We start from the raw sequence: 20,613 nt of genomic DNA, 5'->3' as shown, positions 1-20,613 counted from the left end.
GGTGTACAAGGTTTAAAAAAAAATCACAACACCAGGTTATGGTCCAACAGATTTAATTGGAAGCACTAGCTCTCAGAGCATTGCTCCTTCATCAGGGTGGTTGTGGAGTATAAGATTGTAAGCCCCAGAATTTGTAGCAAAAGTTTACAGTGGGATGTAACTGATATTATATATTGAAAAAGACCTGGATTGTTTGTTAAGTCTCTCTCATCTGTTGGAATGATCACGTTGGTTTCAGTATTTTTTAATATGTAAATTGCAAAATTCTTTTTTTTTAAAAAAACGTTACATTCTCAAATGAACTTTAACAATTGTTGTCTGTCAGCCCAAATAATGTATTGAAGGTGTGAATTCCCCTGTGTGATACTGTCTGTTACACAACATTTAGACTGATTCTAATCTTAATAAAAAAATGAATTTACAGAATCTTACATGGATTCATGCAGTTTTTGAAAGATGTAAAATGTAACTCTGCAAGTACAAATTCACCCCACAAACTTGTGTGTGTGTGGCGGAGGAGGGGGGGTGGTGTTGTGAGTGTCTGTGAGAGAGTGGTGCATGTACAAGTGAGAGTATAAATGGATATAAGTCTGTGAAAGGGTACGTGTGTGTCCGAGCAGAGGCTGATAGCCAAATTCGGTACCAATGGGGATAGTCTCCGCCGGGACCTTGGGTTCATGGCATACTACAGGTGAGCCCATGCCCTATATATACACACACGTGCACAAACACTCAGATGTGCAGAGACGTGCACGCTGTGCACGCTCTCTGATGTGCAGAGGCACGCGCAGAGATTTAGACCCATTTATAGTCACACACACATGCACCCCTCTCTCACAGACACACTCAACACCCCCCCCACCACTACCACATGCGCACACGCACATATGCACACACGCACATATGCACACATACACAAAAGTTTGTGGGGTGAATTTGTACTTGTAGAGTTACATTTTACTTCTCTCAAAAGCTGCATGAACCCATGTAAATTCATTTTTTAAGATAAGAATCAGTCTAAACATTGTAGTACAGACAGTATCACACAGGGGAACTCACACCTTCAATACATTATCTGGGCTGACAGGCACCAATTGGTAATGTTCACTTGAAAATATAACTTTCTAAAAAATGGTTTTGCAATTTACACATGAAAGAACTGAAACCAAAGTGGTGATTGTAATAGATGAGAGGCTTAACAAACAATCCAGGTCTCTTTCGATGTATAATTTCAGTTACATCACACTGTAAACTTTTGCTATAAATTCCGGGGCTTACAATCTTATACTGCACAACCGCCTGATGAAGGAGCAGTGTTCCGAGAGCTAATGCCTCCAATTAAATCTGTTGGATTATAACCTGTTGTTGTGATTTTTAACTTTGTTGAAGTTTTTCCTAAAAAGGGAATACAATGCGAATAGCTCTGTCAGCTTTGCACTGAATGTACCAAAAATAACTGAAACATTGCCCATTTAAACTGACAAATTTCTGTGTAGTTGTTCTCAGCATCTGAATTTGTATACTGCAACACCCCCAAATTATTATGATTGTTGTATATAATAACTTGGGGAAAAAAAATTGATTTCCCAATGATCAACTTTAAAGAAGCACACAAGGTTTCAAGTTTTAACCATCCTACAGTAGCAAACTAAAGTCAACATCGGTTAGATGTCACTGAATAGATGACTTGCATTCTGTACTCCCCTTTACCTTCAGTTAAAGAAACCATATTAACTTGATCTATTTGCAATGGTTGAATACTTAACAACTGTATCTTTAGTAAACAGTCTTACTGCACTAGTCATGGTTAGGTTGGCTTATGTTGTGTAAAGCTGAAGTTGTAATTACTAAACAAAATGGTATTTTAACAAATTAAATTGCAAAATTAGTCACTTTCTATTAAATTTATCCTAAGATTTGGTGCTTTTCAATTAACTCGTTTGATCTTTCTGCAGCTTGAAGAGCACAGAAATACTCAAAAGCAAATGAGACTTCTACAAAAGAAGCAAACGCAGATCATCCAAGAGAAGGATCACCTTCGGAATGAGCACAGCAAAGCTATTCTGGCACGCAGCAAGCTAGAAAGTCTATGTCGTGAGCTGCAACGCCATAATCGAACTCTTAAGGTATTATAAATTCAGTTACTGTAAATTTGTGTACAGTTGATATCTTTTGGATGCTGTGTGCGGATAGGCTCTGTGGCTAAAAATAAGTTTTTTTTTGCTTAACTTACACATTTAAGGTTTGCAGCTGTAATTGTTCTGAAGTGTGTTTGGGGTGGAACTAGAGCATATAAACACAGACAGAAAACCACAAGGTCCACCATGCTTGTCCTTACCTGCCATTGTCCATCTTTATCATAGCATTAAGCCCAATCTGCCTATCTTTCTGCAGTCATGCAATCTTGCAGAAAGAGTAAAAGAAAAAATGTGTAACAGATTGGTGGTGAAATATTCCAGAAATTTCTCTCTGGTCTATGCGACAATTAAGGTAGTTTCAGGAGAAGACAATGACTGATATCACCATTTCTTATGAACCTGTCTAAATCTATGCCTTGAGATGCCTTTTATTCAGTGGAACCTACCCAGTTTCCTTTTTGAATGGTTACATTGAATTCATGTTTAACACATTATTGATTTTTTTTGTTTTAATGTTCAATCTCTGTGAAGATAGAACATAGAACATTACTGTGCAGTGCAGGCCATTCAGCTCTCGATGTTGCGCCAACCTGTCATACCAATCTGAAGCCCATCTAACCTACACTATTCCATGTACATCCATATGCTTGTCCAATGACAACTTAAATGTACTTAAAGTTGGCGAATCTACTGCCGTTGCAGGCAAAGCATTCCATACCCTTACTACTCTCTGAGTAAAGAAGCTACCTCTGACATCTGTCCTATATCTATCACCTCTCAATTTAAAGCTATGTCCCCTCGTGCTCGCAGTCACCAAACTTGGAAAAAGGCTCTCCCTGTCCACCCTAACTAGCCCCCTGATTATCTTATGTCTCTATTAAGTCACCTCTCAACCTTTTTCTCTCTAACGAAAACAGCCTAGTCCTTCAGCCTTTCCTCTTAAGACCTTCCCTCCATACCAGACAACACCCTAGTAAATTTCCTCTGCACCTTTTCCAAAGCTTCCACATCCTTCTTATAATGCGGTGACCAGAACTGTACACAGTACTCCAAATGCGGCCGCACCAGAGTTTTTGTACAGCTGTAGCATACCCTCATGGTTCCAGAACTCGATCCCTCTATTAATAAAAGCTAAAACACTGTATGCCTTCTGAACAACCCTGTCACCCTGGGTGGCAACTTTCAAGGGTCTGTGTACCTGGACACCGAGATCTCTCTGCTCATCTACACTACCAGGAATCTTACCAAGTTAAAAATCATGCAACGCCAGGTTATAGTCCAACAGGTTTAATTGGAAGCACACTAGCTTTCGGAGCAACGCTCCTTCACCAGGTGGTAGTGGAGGGCTTGATCTGTGTTACGATCAAGCCCTCCACTATCACTTGATGAAGGACCGTTGCTCCGAAAGCTAGTGTGCTTCCAATTAAACCTGTTGGACTATAACCTGGTGTTGTGTGATTTTTAACTTTGTACACCCCAATCCAACACTGGCATCTCCAAATCAAGAATCTTAGCATTAGCCCAGTACTTTGCATTCCGGTTACTCCGACCAAAGTGAATCACCTCACAGTTGTCCGCATTAAACTCCATTTGCCACCTCCCAGCCCAGCTCTGCAGCTTATCCATGTCTCTCTGTAACCTACAACATCCTTCGTCACTGTCCACAACTCTACCGACCTTGGTGTCGTCTGCAAATTTACTAACCCATCCTTCTATGCCCTCATCCAGGTTGTTTATAAAAATGACAAACAGCAGTGAACCCAACACCGACCCTTGCGGTGCACCACTGGTAACTCAACTCCAGGATGAACATTTCCCATCAACCACCACCCTCTGTCTTCTTTCAACAAGCCAATTACTGATCCAAATTGCTATATCTCCAAGCAGTTATCCACATCGAATACCTTGCTGAAATCCATATACCCCACATCAACCTGTTTATTCTCATCTACCTGTTTGGTCACCACCTCAAAGAACTCAATAAGGTTGGTGAGGCACAACCTTCCCTTCACAACCATGCTGACTATCCCTAATCAAATTAATCTTTACTAGATGATTATAAATCCTATCTCTTATAACCTTTTCCAACACTTTACCAACAACTGAAGTAAGGCTCACTGGTCTATAATTACCTGGGGTGTCTCTACTCTCCTTCTTGAACAGGGGAACCACATTTGCTGTCATGTCTTCTGGCACTATTCCTGTAGACAATGGTGATTTAAAGATCAATGCCAAAGGCTCGGCAATCTCCTCCCAGGCTTCCCAGAGGATCCTAGGATAAATCCCATCCAGCCCAGGGGACTTATCTATTTTCACACTCTGCAGGATTTCTAATATGGTGAAAACAATGACTGCAGATGTTGGAAATCAAATTCTGGATTAGTGGTGCTGGAAGAGCACAGCAGTTCAGGCAGCATTCAAAGTGCAGCGAAATCGACGTTTCGGGCACAATCCCTTCATCAGGAATAAAAGCAGTGAGCCTGAAGCATGGAGAGATAAGCTAGAGGAGGGTGGAGTGGCGAGAAAGTAGCGTAGAGTACAATAGGTGAGTGGGTGAGGGGATGAAGGTGATAGGTCAGGAAGGAGAGGGTGGAGTGGATAGGTGGAAAAGGAGATAGGCAGGTAGGACAAGTCTGTACAAGTCATGGGGACAGTGCTGAGCTGGACGTTTGGAACTGGGGTGAGGTGGGGGAAGGGGAAATGAGGAAACTGTTGAAGTACACCTTGATGCCCTGGGGTTTGAGTGTTCCGAGGTGGAAGATGAGGCGTTCTTCCTCCAGGCGTCTGGTGGTGAGGGAACGGCAGTGAAGGAGGCCCAGGACCTCCATGTCCTCGGCAGAGTGGGAGGGGGAGTTGAAATGTTGGGCCACAGGCGGTGTGGTTGATTGGTGCGGGTGTCCCGGAGATGTTCCCTAAAGCGCTCTGCTAGGAGGCGCCCAGTCTCCCCAGTATAGAGGAGACCGCATCGGGAGCAACGGATACAATAAATGATTATTAGTAGATGTGCAGGTAAAACTTTGATGGATATGGAAGGCTCCTTTAGGGCCTTGGATAGAGGTGAGGGAGGAGGTGTGGGCACAGGATTTACAGTTCCTGAAGTGGCAGGGGAAAGTGCCAGGATGGGAGGGTGGATTGTAGAGGGGCGTTGGCCTGACAGGTAGTCACGGAGGGAACAGTCTTTGCGGAAGGCAGAAAGGGGTGGGGAGGGAATTATTTCCCTTGTGGTGGGGTCTTTTTGGAGTGACGGAAATGTCGGCGGATGATTTGGTTTATGCGAAGGTTTGTAGGGTGGAAGGTGAGCAGCAGGGGTGTTCTGTCCTTGTTACGGTTGGAGGGGTGGGGTCTGAGGGTGGAGGTGCGGGATGTGGACTAGATGCGTTGGAGGGCATCTTTAACCATGTGGGAAGGGAAATTGCAGTCTCTAAAGAAGGAGGCCATCTGGTGTGTTCTATGGTGGAACTGGTCCTCCTGGGAGCAGATATGGCGGAAGAATTGGGAATGTGGGATGGCATTTTTGCAAGAGGTAGGGTGGGAAGAGGTGTAATCCAGGTAGCTGTGGGAGTCGATGGGTTTGTAAAAAATGTCAGTGTCAAGTCGGTTGTCATTAATGGAGATGGAGAGGTCCATGAGGGGGAGGGAGGTGTCAGAGATGGTCCAGGTAAATTTAAGGTCAGGGTGGAATGTGTTGGTGAAGTTGATGAATTGCTCAACCTCCTCGCGGGGTGGCGCCAATGCAGTCACCAATGTAGCGGAGGAAGAGGTGGGGAGTGGTGCCGGTGTAATTATGGAAGATCAACTGTTCTACGTAGCCAACAAAGAGACAGGCATAGCTGGGGCCCATACGTGTGCCCATGGCTAACCCTTTGATCTGGAGGAAGTGGGAGGATTCCAAGGAGAAATTGTTAAGGGTGAGGACCAGTTCGGCCAAACGAATTAGTGTCGGTGGAAGGGTACTGTTGGGGACATCTGGAGAGGAGAAAACGGAGGGCTAGGAGGCCCTGGTCATGGCAGATGGAGGTGTAGAGGGTTGGATATCCATGGTGAAGATGAGGTGTTGGGGGCCGGGGAAACGGAAGTCTTGGAGGAGATGGAGGGCGTGGGTGGTGTCTCGAACGTATGTGGGGAGTTCCTGGACTAGGGGAGATCACTATCACTATAGTAAACATAACAGAATTGTGATCGCTATCACCAAAGTGCTCACCTACTTCCAAGTCTAACACCTGGCCGGCTCATTACCCAGTACCAAATCTAATGTGGTTTCGTGGAGAAAGTGAGGTCTGCAGATGCTGGAGATCAGAGCTGAAAATGTGTTGCTGGAAAAGCGCAGCAGGTCAGGCAGCATCCAAGGAGCAGAAGAATCGACGTTTTGGGCATGAGCCCTTCTTCAGGAAATCAGAGCGTAGAGGAATGAAGGTGAGACCTCTGCCGAGGACTGATTTCAGACCCCCTACTTCAGAATTCCTGAAGAAGGGCTCGTGCCCGAAACATCGATTCTCCTGCTCCTTGGATGCTGCCTGACTTGCTGCACTTTTCCAGCAACACATTTTCAGATCTAATGTGGCTTCATCCCTTGTTGGCCTGTCTACATAATGTGTCAGGAAGCCCTCCTACACACACTGTACAAAAACTGACCCATCTATAGTACTCTTCCTATAGTGTTCCCAGTTAATATTTGGAAAGTTGAAGTCCCCCATGACAACTGCCCTGTCTCTCTCACTCCTATCGAGAATCATCTTTGCTATCCTTTTCTCTACATCTCTGGAACTATTTGGAGGCCTATAGAAAACTCCCAACAGGGTGACCTCTCCTTTCCTATTTCTAACCTCAGCCCATACTACCTCAGTAGACGAATCCCCAAACATCCTTTCTGCAACTGTAATACTGCCCTCGCCCCCACCCCCTCTTTTACCATCTTCTCTGTTCTTACTGAAACATCTAAATCCTGGAACCTGCAACAGCCATTCCTGTCCCTGCTCTATTCATGTCTCTGAAATGGCCACAACATCGAAGTCCCAGGTACCAACCCATGCTGCAAGTTCATCCACCTTATTCCGGATGCTCCTGGCATTGAAGTAGACACACTTCAAACCAACTTCTTGCTTGCCAGTGCCATCTTGCATTCCTGAAACTTGATTTCGGACCTCCCTACTCTCAAATGTTTCTGTACTCGAACTACAATCTCGGTTCCCATTCCCCCCCCCGCTGGATTAGTTTAAACCCACCCCAATAGCCTTCGCGAATTTTCCCCCCAGGATATTGGTACCCCTCTGGCTCAGATGAAGACCATCCTGCTTGTAAAGGTCCCACTTACCCCAAAAAATGCCCCAATTATCCAAGAATCCAAAACCTTCCCTCCCTGCACCATCCCTGTAGCCACGTGTTCAACTCCTCTCTCTCCCTATTCCTTGCCTCACTAACACGTGGCACGGGCAACAAACCAGAGACAACAACTCTGTTTGTCCTAGCTCTAAGCTTCCATCCTAGCTCCCTGAATTTCTGCCTTAAATCCCCGTGTGGACCACGACTTGGGGCTGCTCTCCCACCCCCTTAAGGATCCCAAAAACACGATCAGAGACATCACGAACCCTGGCACCTGGGAGGCAACACACCAACTGTGAGTCTCTCTCGTCTTCACAGAATCTCCTATCTGTCCCCCCTAATGATGGAACCCCCAATGACTACAAGATGCAAGGAAATAGGTGTTTCCTTGCATTTTAACATTGCACTTTTGTAAACTGTTATTTCCAACTTTCCCCAATTGTTTGCAGCGTAGGTGTCAATTTTCACAGGCAATCTTTTGTTCTTAGACCCAGGTTCAAGTCCCGCCTCAGGCGACTGTCTATGTGGAGTTTGCACATTCTCCCTGTGTCTGTGTGGTTTCCTCTCATAGTCCAAATATATGCATGTTAGGTGAATTGGCCATTCTAAATTGCCCTTAGTGTTAAGTGAAGGGGTAAATGTAGGGGAATGGGTCTGGATGGGTGTGCTTCGGCTGGTCGGTGTGGACTTGTTGGGTCGAAGAGCCTGTTTCCACACTATAAGTAATCTAATCTAATTCTTCCCATATCAAGTCCGCCCAGTCCCATCGAGATTTTATGAGATTCTCCTTCGTCCTTCTAAATTCCAGTGAATACAAGCCCAGTCATAGAGTTCAGATTGTAAGTTTGCTCACTGAGCTGAAAGACTTGTTTTCAGATGTTTCGTCACCATACTAGTTAAAAGATCATTGAGCCTCTGGTGAAGTGCTAGTGTTATGTCCCACTTTCTATTTGTGTCTTGGTCTCTTAAGGTGGGTGATACCATTTCCAGTTCTTTTTAGAGAATGGTAGGTGGGATCCAAGTTGATGTGTTTATTGATGGAGTTTGGTTAGAATGGCAGGCCTCTAGGAATTCATGTGTGTGTCTCTGTTTAGCTTGTTCAAGGATGGATGTGTTGTCCCAGTCGAAGTGATGTCCTTGTTCGTCTGTATGTAAGGATACTAGTGATAGTGGGTCATGTCTTTTTGTGGCTAGTTGGTGTTCATGTATTTTGGTGGCTAGTTTTCTGCTTGTCTGCCCGATGTAGTGTTTGTTACGGTCCTTGAGAAAGTGAGGTCTGCAGATGCTGGAGATCAGAGCTGAAAGTGTGTTGCTGGAAAAGCACAGCAGGTCAGGCAGCATCCAAGGAACAGGAGATTTGACGTTTCGGGCATAAGCCCTTCATCAGGATGAAGGGCTTATGCCCGAAATGTCAAATTTCCTGTTCCTTGGATGCTGCCTGACCTGCTGTGCTTTTCCAGCAACACACTTTCAGCTTTATGGTCCTTGCAAGGTTTGCACACTGATTTTTTAAAAGACATTCGTTTTGCTGGTTGTTTGTATAGGGTCCATTAGGTTCATCAGTTGCTGTTAAGTGTTTTGGTAGGTTTGTCAGCTACCATGATGCTAAGGGGTCTGAGTAGTCTGGAAGTCATTTCAGAGATGTCTTTGATGTATGGTAATGCGACTAGGGTTTCTGGGTGAGTCGTGTCTGCTTGTTTGGGTTTGTTGTTGAGAAATCGATGGACTGTGTTTATTGGGTACCCGTTCTTCTTGAATATATTTTTCTTCTGCTGTTCATAGTTCCTGAGTGCTACAGTGTGTTGTGGCCCATTGAAATAATGTCTGATGCAGCTTTGTTTATAGGTGTTGAGATGATTGCTTCTGTAGTTAAGTATTTGGTCTGTGTGTGTTGCTATCCTGTAGATACTGCTTTGAAGTTGTCCATTAACCATTCGTTCTACTATGACATCTAGGAATGGGAGTCTGTTGTCGTTCTCCTCCTCTATTGTGTGCGGCACGGTGGCACAGTGGTTAGCACTGCTGCCTCACAGCGCCTGAGACCCAGGTTCAATTCCCGACTCAGGCGACTGACTGTGTGGAGTTTGCACGTTCTCCCCGTGTCTGCGTGGGTTTCCTCCGGGTGCTCCGGTTTCCTCCCACAGTCCAAAGATGTGCAGGTCAGGTGAATTGGCCATGCTAAATTGCCCGTAGTGTTAGGTAAGGGGTAAATGTAGGGGTATGGGTGGGTTGCGCTTCGGTCGGTCGGTGTGGACTTGTTGGGCCGAAGGGCCTGTTTCTACACTGTAAGTAATCTAATCTAATCTATTGTGAATTTTATGCCTACAAGGATATTGTTGTTGATGTAGGTTTCCTCTAATTTGTTCTGCTTTGTGATGACAAAGGTGTCATTCACGTAGTGGACCCAAAGTTTGCGTTGGATACCAGCACTAGTATCCTTACATACAGATGAACAAGGACACCACTTCGACTGGGTCAACACGAACATCCTAGGACAAGCTAAACAGAGGTGCATACAGGAATTCCTAGAGACCTGGCATTCTAACCAAAAATCCTTCAATAAACATTGATTTGGACCCCATCTGCCATCCTCTGAGAAAACAAACGGGATATGATATCACCCACCTTAAGAACTGAAAATGTGTTGCTGGAAAAGCGCAGCATCTCAGGAGCAGGAGAATCGACGTTTCGGGCATGAGCCCTTCTTCAGGCTCCTGAAGAAGGGCTCGTGCCCGAAACGTCGATTCTCCTGCTCCTTGGATGCTGCCTGACCTCCTGTGCTTTTCCAGCAACACATTTTCAGCTCTGATCTCCAGCATCTGCAGTCCTCACTTTCCACCCACCTTAAGAGACCAAGACACACAAATAGAGTGTGGGACATAACACCAATGCTTCACCGAAGGCTCACTGATGATGTTACCTATTGTTTTCAGATGTTTTGTCACCATACAAAAGTTCTAGCTGGGTGAGCAAACTTACAATCTGAACTTCAACCTGAGCTACAAATCTCGAAAATTGCAATCATAGAAATTACAGCATGGAAACAGATCCTTCGGTCCAACATATCCATACCGACCAGATATCCTTACCTAACCTTGTCCCATTTGCCAGCACTTCCCCCATATTCTTTTAAACCCTTCCTATTCATATTCCCATCCAGATGCCTTTTAAATGCTGCAATTGTACCAACCTCCACCTCTTTCTGTGGCAGCTCATTCCATACACACACCACCCTCTGTATGAAAAAGGTGCCCCTTAGGTTTGCCTCTCACCATAAACCTATGCCCTCTAGTTCTGGATCACGTTAGCCAATCTCCAGTCTTCCAGCACCTCACCTGTGACAATATGATACAAGTATCTCAGCAAGATGCCCAGCAATCACTTCCCTAACTTCCCACAGAGTTCTAGGGTACACCTGTTCAGAACCTGGGGATTTATCAACTTTTATGCGCTTCAAAACACCCAGAACCACCACCTCTGTAATATGGAAATTTTTCAAGATGTCACCATCTATTTCCCCGCATTCTGTATCTTCCATGTCCCGCTCCACAGTAAACACTGCAAAATACTCGTTTAGTATATCCCCTATCTTCTGTGGCTCCACACATCGGCTGCCTTGCTGATCATTGACGGGCCGTATTCTCTCCCTTGTTACCCTTTTGTCCTTTAATGTATTTATAAAATCCCTTTGGATTCTCCTTAATTTTATTTACCAAAGCTATCTCATGTCCCCTTTTGCCCTCCTGATTTTCCTCTTAAGTATACTCTTACTACTTTTATACACTTCTAAGGATTCACTCTATCTTTCCTGTCTATACTTGCCGCATTTCCTTTCTTTCCTTAGCCAAAATCTCTCTTTGTCTAGTAATACAGCATTCCCAAAACTTACCCATCGTTCCTTTTACCTTAACAGGAATATGCAGTCTCTGGACTCTTGTTATCTCATTTTGCAGCCATTTTACTTGCGAACATCTGCCCCCAATCAGCTTTTGAAAGTTCTTGCCTAATACTGTCAAAATTAGACTTCCACTAATTTAGAACTTCAACCTTTAGATCTGTTCTGTCCTTTTCCATCACTATCTTAAATCTAATAGAATTATGGTCACTAGCCCCAAAGTGCTTCCCCACTGACACCTCAGTTACCTGCCCTGCCTTATTTCCCAAGAGTAGGTCAAGTTTTGCACCTTCTCTAGTAGGTACATCCACATACTGAATCAAAGTTTTCTTGTACACACTTAATAAGTTCTTCTCCATCTCAATACTTAATACTATGGCAGTCCCAGTCTGTGTTTGGAAAGTTAAAATCCCCTCCCATAACCGCCCTATTGATCTTGCAGATAACTGAAATCTCCTTACAAATTTGTTTCTTAATGCCCAGCTGGTTATTAGGGGGTCTGTAATACAATCCCAATAAGGTGATCATCCCTTTCTCATTTCTCACTTCCACCCAAATAACGTCCCTGGATGTATTCCCAGGAATTTTCTCTGTAAGTACAGCAGTAATGCTATCCCTTATCTCCCTGCCAGTACAGAGGAACCTCGATTATCCAAAATCGTATTATCTGAATGAGATCTCGAGGTCCCGGTAGAAACATTACGTCAAAGACGTGTTTCTAGCGGTGACTGCATCTTTTGTTTACAGGATTTAAACAGGCACCGTCTCCAAATGACTTCTCTGTCGGTCTCTCTGTCGGTCTCTGTCATACCCTAGACCCCTCTTCCCCAGATAAATCTCTCCAGCATTGCCCTGTACAGGGCAAAGGTGGAACCTGTCAAAAAGTTGCAGTAAGAAATTGCCTGTGTGCGCGCACGCTATTTGGAGACTTAACCCCACAAAGGCAGCAGCAGTCTTACTGTTAGTGTCCAGTCCAGCTGTCCAGGAGAGGGGGTGGATATGGACAGGGTTGGGGGCACGGATGGGGCAGGTAGGGGCAGTGATGGATTGAGTTGGGGACAGGGTTTGGGGGTGGGGGTGTGGTGTTGCGGGAGGGTGATTTTCTATGGGGTCAGGGGTGGTTTTGCACAGGGGTGGGGCTAGGGCAGGTGGGTGGTGTTGCACATGGGGATGGGGGATGTTGTCGCACGGGGTCGAGGTTGGGGGTGGGGCCTCGTGCTCTGTGTGCTGCTGCAGTCTCCTGAACGAGGAGCAGACTTCAAAATCTCCGAGTCCCAGAGGAAAGGCGTTTAATCGCTTAACCGAATAATCAATTATCCAAACAAAATTCTGCCTGCCTGTCACGTTCGGATACTAGAGGTTCCCCTATATTAGTCCCCTTCCAATTCAGGTGCAGTCCGTCTTCCTTGTACAGGCCAATTCTACCCCAGAAGAGATTCCAATGATCCAAAAATGTAAACCCTCCCCTGCACCAGTTCTTCAGCCATGCTTTCATCTGCTCTATCCTCCTATTCCTGCCCTCACTAGCTCATAGCACAGGGGTGTAATCCAGATATTAGTATCCTTGAAGACCTTTTTAAATTACTACCTAACTTTCTTTATTCTCCCTTCAGAATCTCATCCTTTTCCCTTTCTGTGTCGTTATTTCCGATGTGTACAAAGATCTCCTGCTGGTCCCTCTCAACTTTGCAGACATTCTACACTGTCTCTGAGATATCCTTGATTTTGGCACCAGGGAGGCAACTCACCATTCTGATTCTTCGCTGCTGGCCACAGAAATGTCTGTCTGTGCTTCTGGCTAGAAAACCCTCTAACACAATGGATTGCTTGAAACCCAACATACTCCTTGTTGCATTAAAGTCAGCCTCGATACCAGAAACTTGGCTGTTCGTGCTACGTTCCCCTGAGAGTCCATCACCCCCTACATTTTCCAAAACAGCATACTTGTTTGCAATGGGGATAGTTACAGAAGACTCCTGAACTACTTGCCTATCCCTCCTACCTTTCCTGAAGTTAACTCATCTATGTGACTGTATCTGCAACTTTTCTCCCTACCTATAACTACCATCTGTCTCCCCCTTAGTTCTTGTAAATTCCTCATTGTCTCTAACTGCATTTCCAACCAATCCATGCAATCTGGTAAGATTTGCAACCAAAGACACTTCCTGCAGACTAATCATCAGTAACATGGAAAATCTCCCTAAACTTCCACATCCGACAGGAAGAGCATATCACTCTACTGAAGGCCGTCTTAGCTCCTTCACAATCTACAGACGCAGAAAATAGCACTGTCTTGTTGCTGTAAAAGAAAAGCAGAGCTCCAGGATAACTTAGTACTTATGGTTTATATTTTTCAAATTTAATCGAGACTGAACTCAATAAAACATATACTCAAGAAAGAACCCACTCTACTCACTACTGTAGACTTACAGCAAAGTTATACATTAAAAACTATGCTCTCCCACACTGGTTCCTACAAGGTGAATTTCACTGTTTGTTAATTTTTCCTAGATGCACTCCAATGTCCAGAGATACATGAGCTCAAACAGCAAAGACAGTAACTGCATAGATTCACTACGGTGATTTTCTCTTTTGCCCTCACTAACCATATGGTCTTCTTCTTTTGTCTGTGTTCCTCCTTTTAAAATTGCCATTGTTTTGATCTTTTTTTCCCCAAACTAATCTAGTCTTTCTTCATTTGTCATATGTCAGTCCTGCCATCCTGGAAATCAGTCTAATGAACTTTCTCTGGACTCAAAGAACAAAGAAAATTTACTGCCCAGGAACAAAACCTTCGGCCCTCCAAACTTGAGCCGATCCAAAACTACTGTCTAAACCTGTCGCCCAATTCCTAAGCATCTGCATCCCTCCTGCTCCCCACCTACTCATGCATCTATCCAGCAGCATCTTAAATTAATCTACTGTGCCTGCCTCTGTTACCTCTGCTGGCAACGCATTCTAGGCACCTATCAACTTCTGTGTAAAGAACTTGCCACGTGCATCCCCCTTAAACTTTCCCCCTCTCACCTTGAAAGCGTGACCTCGTTATTGAATCCTTCACCCTGGGAAAAAGCTTATCTCTATCAACCCTATCTATACCTTTCATGATTTTGTAGACCTCAATCTCCTTTTTTTCTAATGAAAACAAACCTAACCTACTCAACCTCTCTTCGTAGCTACCACCTTCCATACCAGGCAACATCCTCGTAAACCTTCACTGCACCCTCTCCAAAGCGCCCACATCCTTTTGGTAATGTGGCAACCAGAACTGTACACAGTATTCTAAATGCAGTCAAACGTTGTACAATTTTAACAGGACCTGCCAGCTCTTATACTCAATACCCCATCTGATACCATATGCCTTCTTGACCACTCTCTCTACCTGTGCAGCCACCTTCAGGGTACAATGGACCTGAACTCCCAGATCCCTCTGCTCATCAACTTTTCCCAAGGCTCTTCTGTTTATTGTACTCCCTCAATAACAAGAATGTCCTTCCTCAGATTAGGAGACCAAAACTGGACATGGTACTCAATATGTGGCCTCATCGAGGCCTGTATAACTGCATAAAGTCATCCCTATTCCTATACTCAAATCCTCTCACCAGCATGCCATTAGCTTTCCTTTTCTAAATCTTTTCCAGGATGTTGGATCTTCTCACTATATGAGGGAGTCAAACCTAGACTTGGTCCAGTTTCATCTAGAATCCTAGCTTACATTAATGATTTGGCCTACAGACAGAAAACCAAGAAAAATAATAAATGGGTCAGTCTCTCATTGTCAGGCTGTGACTAGTTGGGGTCCACAAAGGTCAGTACGTTGGCACCAGCTGTTCACAATATATATCAGTGTTTTGGAGGTGGGAACCAAATGTCACTTAGCTTGGGAAATAATACATTTTATAGCAACTGCAGGAAGGTTTTGATGGACTTAGTGAATAATCAAGAACATAGCAGATGGAATCTAATGTGGAAAACATGAGATTGTCCACTTCGGCAGGCAAAGTAGCTATGCAGTGTTTTTTTTGAGGTTAGAAAGTGTAGATGTAGAAAGGGATCAAGGTGCCCTTGTCACATTCACTGAAGTTGAATGTGTAGATGCAACAAGTTATTCAGAACTCTTATTAGAATGTTAATCTTTATTGCAAGAATGTTTGAGTCTAGAAATAGTGAAGTCTTATTTCAGTTGTAAAGGATATTGGTCAAACCGCACCAGGAGTAGTGTGTGCCAGTTTTGACTCCTGATCTCAGGGAAGATCTCATTATCATAGAGGGAGTGCAACAAATGTTCACCAGACTTATTGCTGGTCTGACAGGACTGTCCAATGAAGAGAGATTAGCAAAATAGACCTGTATTTTCTGGAGTTTTGAAGAATAAGAGATAATCTAGTTGAAACTTACAGAATGCCTAAAGGGCTGAACAATTTAGATGCAGATAGGATGTTTCCCTGGTTGAGGAGTCTAAAACGAGGGCACAATTTAAATATGAGGGGTGCCATTTAGGTTTGCGATGAGGATAAGTTAATTTACTTCAAGGGTTGTGAATTTTTGGAATTCTCTACCACTGTAGTCTGTATTGGCTTGGTGTTTCAGCACACTTAAGGTAGAGATTGATATACTTCTGATTATCAGTACAATACAGATTTGAGATCGGAGTAAGTAAAAGGCATTGAAGTGTTTGAGCAACCATGATTGCATTGAATGATGGGGTAGGCTGGACAGGCTGTATGGCTTTCCCCTGTTCCTATGTTCATAATAAAGGAAATTGTACAAAAAAAAATTTCCTTTGGTTCATGTTAAGTCTCAGTTATTGTTTCTAATAGTCAGTTTGGTTTTGCAACAGTCCTGCAGTGCTCATCATGGGTCTTAAATGACTCCACTCATTATAAGCCCCCACCATGTCTTTTTTGTTCACTTGCTTTGCAATTCATAGTATACACAAGTCTGAAATTGTTGTCCTAGGTACCTTGAGCTATCGTTTCCTAAATATAAAAATTATTTGCCATATATTGCTTCACTTTCCCTTTGTAAATGATGAGCCTTTACCATTAGGTTCTCAAGTATAAATTTGCTGATGCATCCTTGAGGCCTTAATCTAGAGCATTAAGTAAAACTTCATACTGGTTCAAGGCATGAAGAGCTTAATTTACTGGAGCTGAAGCTGCATTTGATTTTCTGACACGCTCCTGATTTGTGCCTTGTAGATGATGGACAGGCTCTGGTTTGATTTTTTTCTCCTGGAGATCGTCATTGTCTGGCATTTATGTGGCACAACTGTTACTTGGCACTTAGCATCACAAAGTCCTTGTAGAGAGAGGAGTAGAACTTCAAGCTAGGCATCCTTGGAAGAGGCTTTGCAATTCCTGATGAATGTTTTTTGCCCAAAACGTCCATTCTCCTGCTCCTTGGATGCTGCTTGACCTACTGTGCTTTTCCAGCGCCGCATTCTAACTTAGCATCGCAAGTCTGAATGTTGTCCACATCTGCTGGACACAAGCTGCTTCAGGATACCAAGGAATTGTGAATTCTGACCATGGTATAAACATCGATGAACAACCCCACGTCTCACCTTAGGATGGAGAGAAGGTCATTGCTGAAACAATTGAAAATTTTTTCCAAGGACATTATTCTAGCATCATCCTGTGATTGAGATGATTGACCCCCAGCAACTGTGAACACCTTCTCAGTGCTAGGTATGATTTCAACAACTGAAGTTTACCCCAGGATTCCCATCAAGTTAGGATGAATGTAACAGAACATAAAAATTAGGAGCAAAAATAAGCCATGTGACTCTTAGTCATTCAGTAAGATCATGGCTAATCTATCTGTATTCTGAATAACCCATTCCCATCTCCTCCTGATGACCTTTGTTTCCTTGCCCATATATCTATATATTCCAAAAATATTTAATGTCCACTACCTTCTATGGAAATGTGTTCCAAAGAGTGTCAAACTTGTAAGAGCCAAAAAATGCTACCCTTAACTCTGCCCTAAAAGGGAGACTCCTAATTTGAAAACAGAGCCTGATAGATTTGGATTCATCCACAAGATGAAAACATCTTTTCCATGCCCATTGTCAAGACCATTCAGGATCTTATACATTTCAATCAAATCACACCTCACTTTCCTAAACCCCAGTAGAAACAAGCCCAGTCTGTCTTATCTTTCCTCATGACAAACACCTGTTAACTTCAGGTATCAATGTAATGACGTTCCTCTGAATCACCTCCAATGTATTTACATCCTTCCTTAATAAGGAGACTGAAGTTGCACAAAGTTTCCAGATCTGGTCTCGCTAATGTCCTGTGGAAATGGAGGCTTAACATTTTAACCTTTAAGTCGTACTCCTGTTATAATATATTCAATTAACATTCAAATTTGCCTCCTTAATTGTGTACTGTACCTGCATACTAACTTTTGTGACTTCTGCATTGGAACACCAAGATCCCTCTGCACCTTAGAATTCTGCAGCCATGCTCCATTTAAGTAATACACTGCTTTTTCCTCCTTTTGGTCCCGGAGTGAAAACTTAACAATTTTTATATGTTGTACTACATCTACCGGATCTTTTGTCCACTCGTTCAAGCTATTGGTCAGTATCCTTGTAATGCCATTTTTACATGTCTACATCAGTGTCAATGACATACATTGTGTAAAGATAAGGGTCCAGCAAAGATTCTATGTTACCCCACTTGTCACTTCCTGCCAATTGGATAAAGACCCTTTTATGCAAATTATATTATCTGTTAGCCAGGCAGCCATTTAGTATGTGACTGCCTACTCCAACTTTGCAATAGCATTTTATATGAAACTTGACAGATCCCTTTATTCACAGTGTGTGTTACTTATTGAAATAATTCCAATTATTATTGACTCCTCATTCTCATCCTTTAAAGGATCAACCATTGTTTTTTTTTCCTTTTTAGATACCTTTAGAAACTCTAGTGATCTGTTTTTTACATTTATAGAACATAGAAAAATATAGCGCATACAGGCCCTTCGGCCCTCGATGTTGCGCCGACCAAATCCTACCTAACCTACACTAGCCCAATAACTTCCATATGCCTATCCAATGCCTGCTTAAATGACCATAAAGAGGGGGAGTTCACCACTGCTACTGGCAGGGCATTCCATGAACTCACAACCCGCTGCGTAAAGAATCTACCCCTAACATCTGTCCTATACCTACCACCCCTTAATTTAAAGCTGTGTCCCCTAGTAACAGCTGACTCCATTAGCGGTAAAAGGTTCTCAGTGTCTACCCTATCTAAACCCCACTCACCTTATACACCTCTATCAAATCTCCCCTAAACCTTCTTTTCTCCAATGAGAACAGCCCCAAGTGCCTCAGCCTTTCCTCATACGATCTTCCTACCATGCCAGGCAACATCCTGGTAAACCTCCTCTGCACTCGTTCCAATGCCTCCACATCCTTCCTATAGTATGGCGACCAAAACTGCACACAATACTCCAGATGAGGCCGCACCAGAGTCTTCTACAACTGCAACATGACCTCAGGACTCCGGAACTCAATTCCTCTACCAATAAAGCCCAGTACACCATATGCCTTCCTCACAGCACTATTTACCTGGGTGGCAACTTTCAGAGTTCTATGTACATGGACACCAAGATCCCTCTGCTCATCCACACTACCAAGTAGCCTACCATTAGCCCAGTAATCCATCTTCTTGTTACTCCTACCAAAGTGAATGACTTCACACTTAGCTACATTGAATTCCATCTGCCACCTTTCAGCCCAGCTCTGCAACCTATCTATATCCCGCTGTAACCTGCCACATCCTTCTTCACTGTCCACAACTCCACCGACTTTTGTGTCATCCGCAAACTTGCTCACCCAGCTTTCAAGCCCCTCCTCTAGATCATTTATAAAGATGACAAACAGCAATGGTCCCAAAACAGATCCCTGTGGTACACCGCTAGTAACTGCACTCCAAGATGAACCTAGTCCATCAACTACTACCCTCTGTCTCCTTCCAGCCAGCCAATTCCTAATCCAAACCTCTAATGCACCCTCAATGCCATACCTCTGTAGTTTTTGCATTAGCCTACCATGGGGTACCTTATCGAACGCCTTGCTAAAATCCATATACACCACATCTACTGCTTTACCCTCGTCCACCTCCTTAGTCACCTTCTCAAAGAACTCAATAAGGTTTGTGAGGCACGACCTGCCCTTCACAAAACCATGCTGACTATCCTTGATCACATTATTCCTATCCAGATGTTCATAAATCTTATCCCTTACAATTCTCTCTAAGACTTTGCCCACAACAGAAGTGAGACTCACTGGCCTATAGTTACTCGGGCTGTCCCTACTCCCCTTCTTAAACAAGGGGACCACATTCGCTATCCTCCAGTCTTCTGGTACTATTCCCGTTGACAATGACGACATAAAAATCAAGGCCAATGGCTCTGCTATCTCCTCCCTAGCTTCCCAGAGGATCCTAGGATAAATGCCATCAGGCCCAGGAGACTTATCTATTTTCATCCTTTCCAGTATTCCCAAAACCACCTCCCTACATACTTCAATGCCATCCATTCTAATCACTTGTGACTCAATATTCACACCAGCAACAGAGTCCCATTCCTGAGTGAATACTGACGAAAAGTATTGATTTAGTGTCTCACCAATCTCCTCCGCCTCCACGCACAACTTCCCACTACTATCCTTGACTGGACCGATACTTACCCTAGTCATCCTTTTATTCCTGACATACCTATAGAAAGCCTTTGGGTTTTCCCTAATCCTACCGACTAAGGACTTTTCATGTCCCCTAGCTAGCTTCTCATGCTGTAATATATTTGTCTGATTTAACCTCTGAATCATTCTCTGCCGTTCTTTGTATTCTAACCAGTTATCTATCTTATCACTCATCTTGCTTCTTTTCTTAAGATGTTTTTGTTTTAAAAGAAATGGTTGTCAGAATAGGTGATGTATGGATTTTAATGGTCCAAACTTCCCTAGATTCTGGAATGATTCCATCATATGGTAAAGTAGCAGATGTAACTTCACTACCCAAGAAAGCAGGTAACTACAGGCTAATTAGCTAAACCTGCCTCAAGGGGAAAATGCTGGAATCTCATGTTAAAGAGGTTATAGTGGAACATTTACTTGGAAAATCCCATTTCAATCAGGCAAAGTTAACACTGTTTTGTGAACAGGAAATGGTATTTAACTAATTTATTTGTGCTTTGAGGAGTTGACACACAATGTGGATGGTTGTGTTTCTGAAAATCGCATAG

The 20,613-nt window shown here is 43.6% G+C and overlaps 1 protein-coding gene across 1 annotated transcript in view; it reads left to right on the top strand.

Moving 5' to 3' along the window:
- Positions 1–20,613, top strand: part of LOC132829773 (alpha-taxilin-like) — a 101,234-nt gene that overhangs the window by 44,954 nt on the left and 35,667 nt on the right. Inside the window, exon 4 of the mRNA XM_060847126.1 lies at positions 1,956–2,126. Within this exon, the coding sequence (XP_060703109.1) occupies positions 1,956–2,126 (171 nt within the window). The remainder of the gene's footprint in view (positions 1–1,955; positions 2,127–20,613) is intronic.

Source organism: Hemiscyllium ocellatum, chromosome 30 (genome assembly GCF_020745735.1).
Source record: "Hemiscyllium ocellatum isolate sHemOce1 chromosome 30, sHemOce1.pat.X.cur, whole genome shotgun sequence".
Classification (NCBI taxonomy): Eukaryota; Metazoa; Chordata; class Chondrichthyes; order Orectolobiformes; family Hemiscylliidae; genus Hemiscyllium; species Hemiscyllium ocellatum.
Note: the sequence above shows the minus strand (reverse complement) of the source record. Positions and strands in the feature narration are given on the sequence as shown.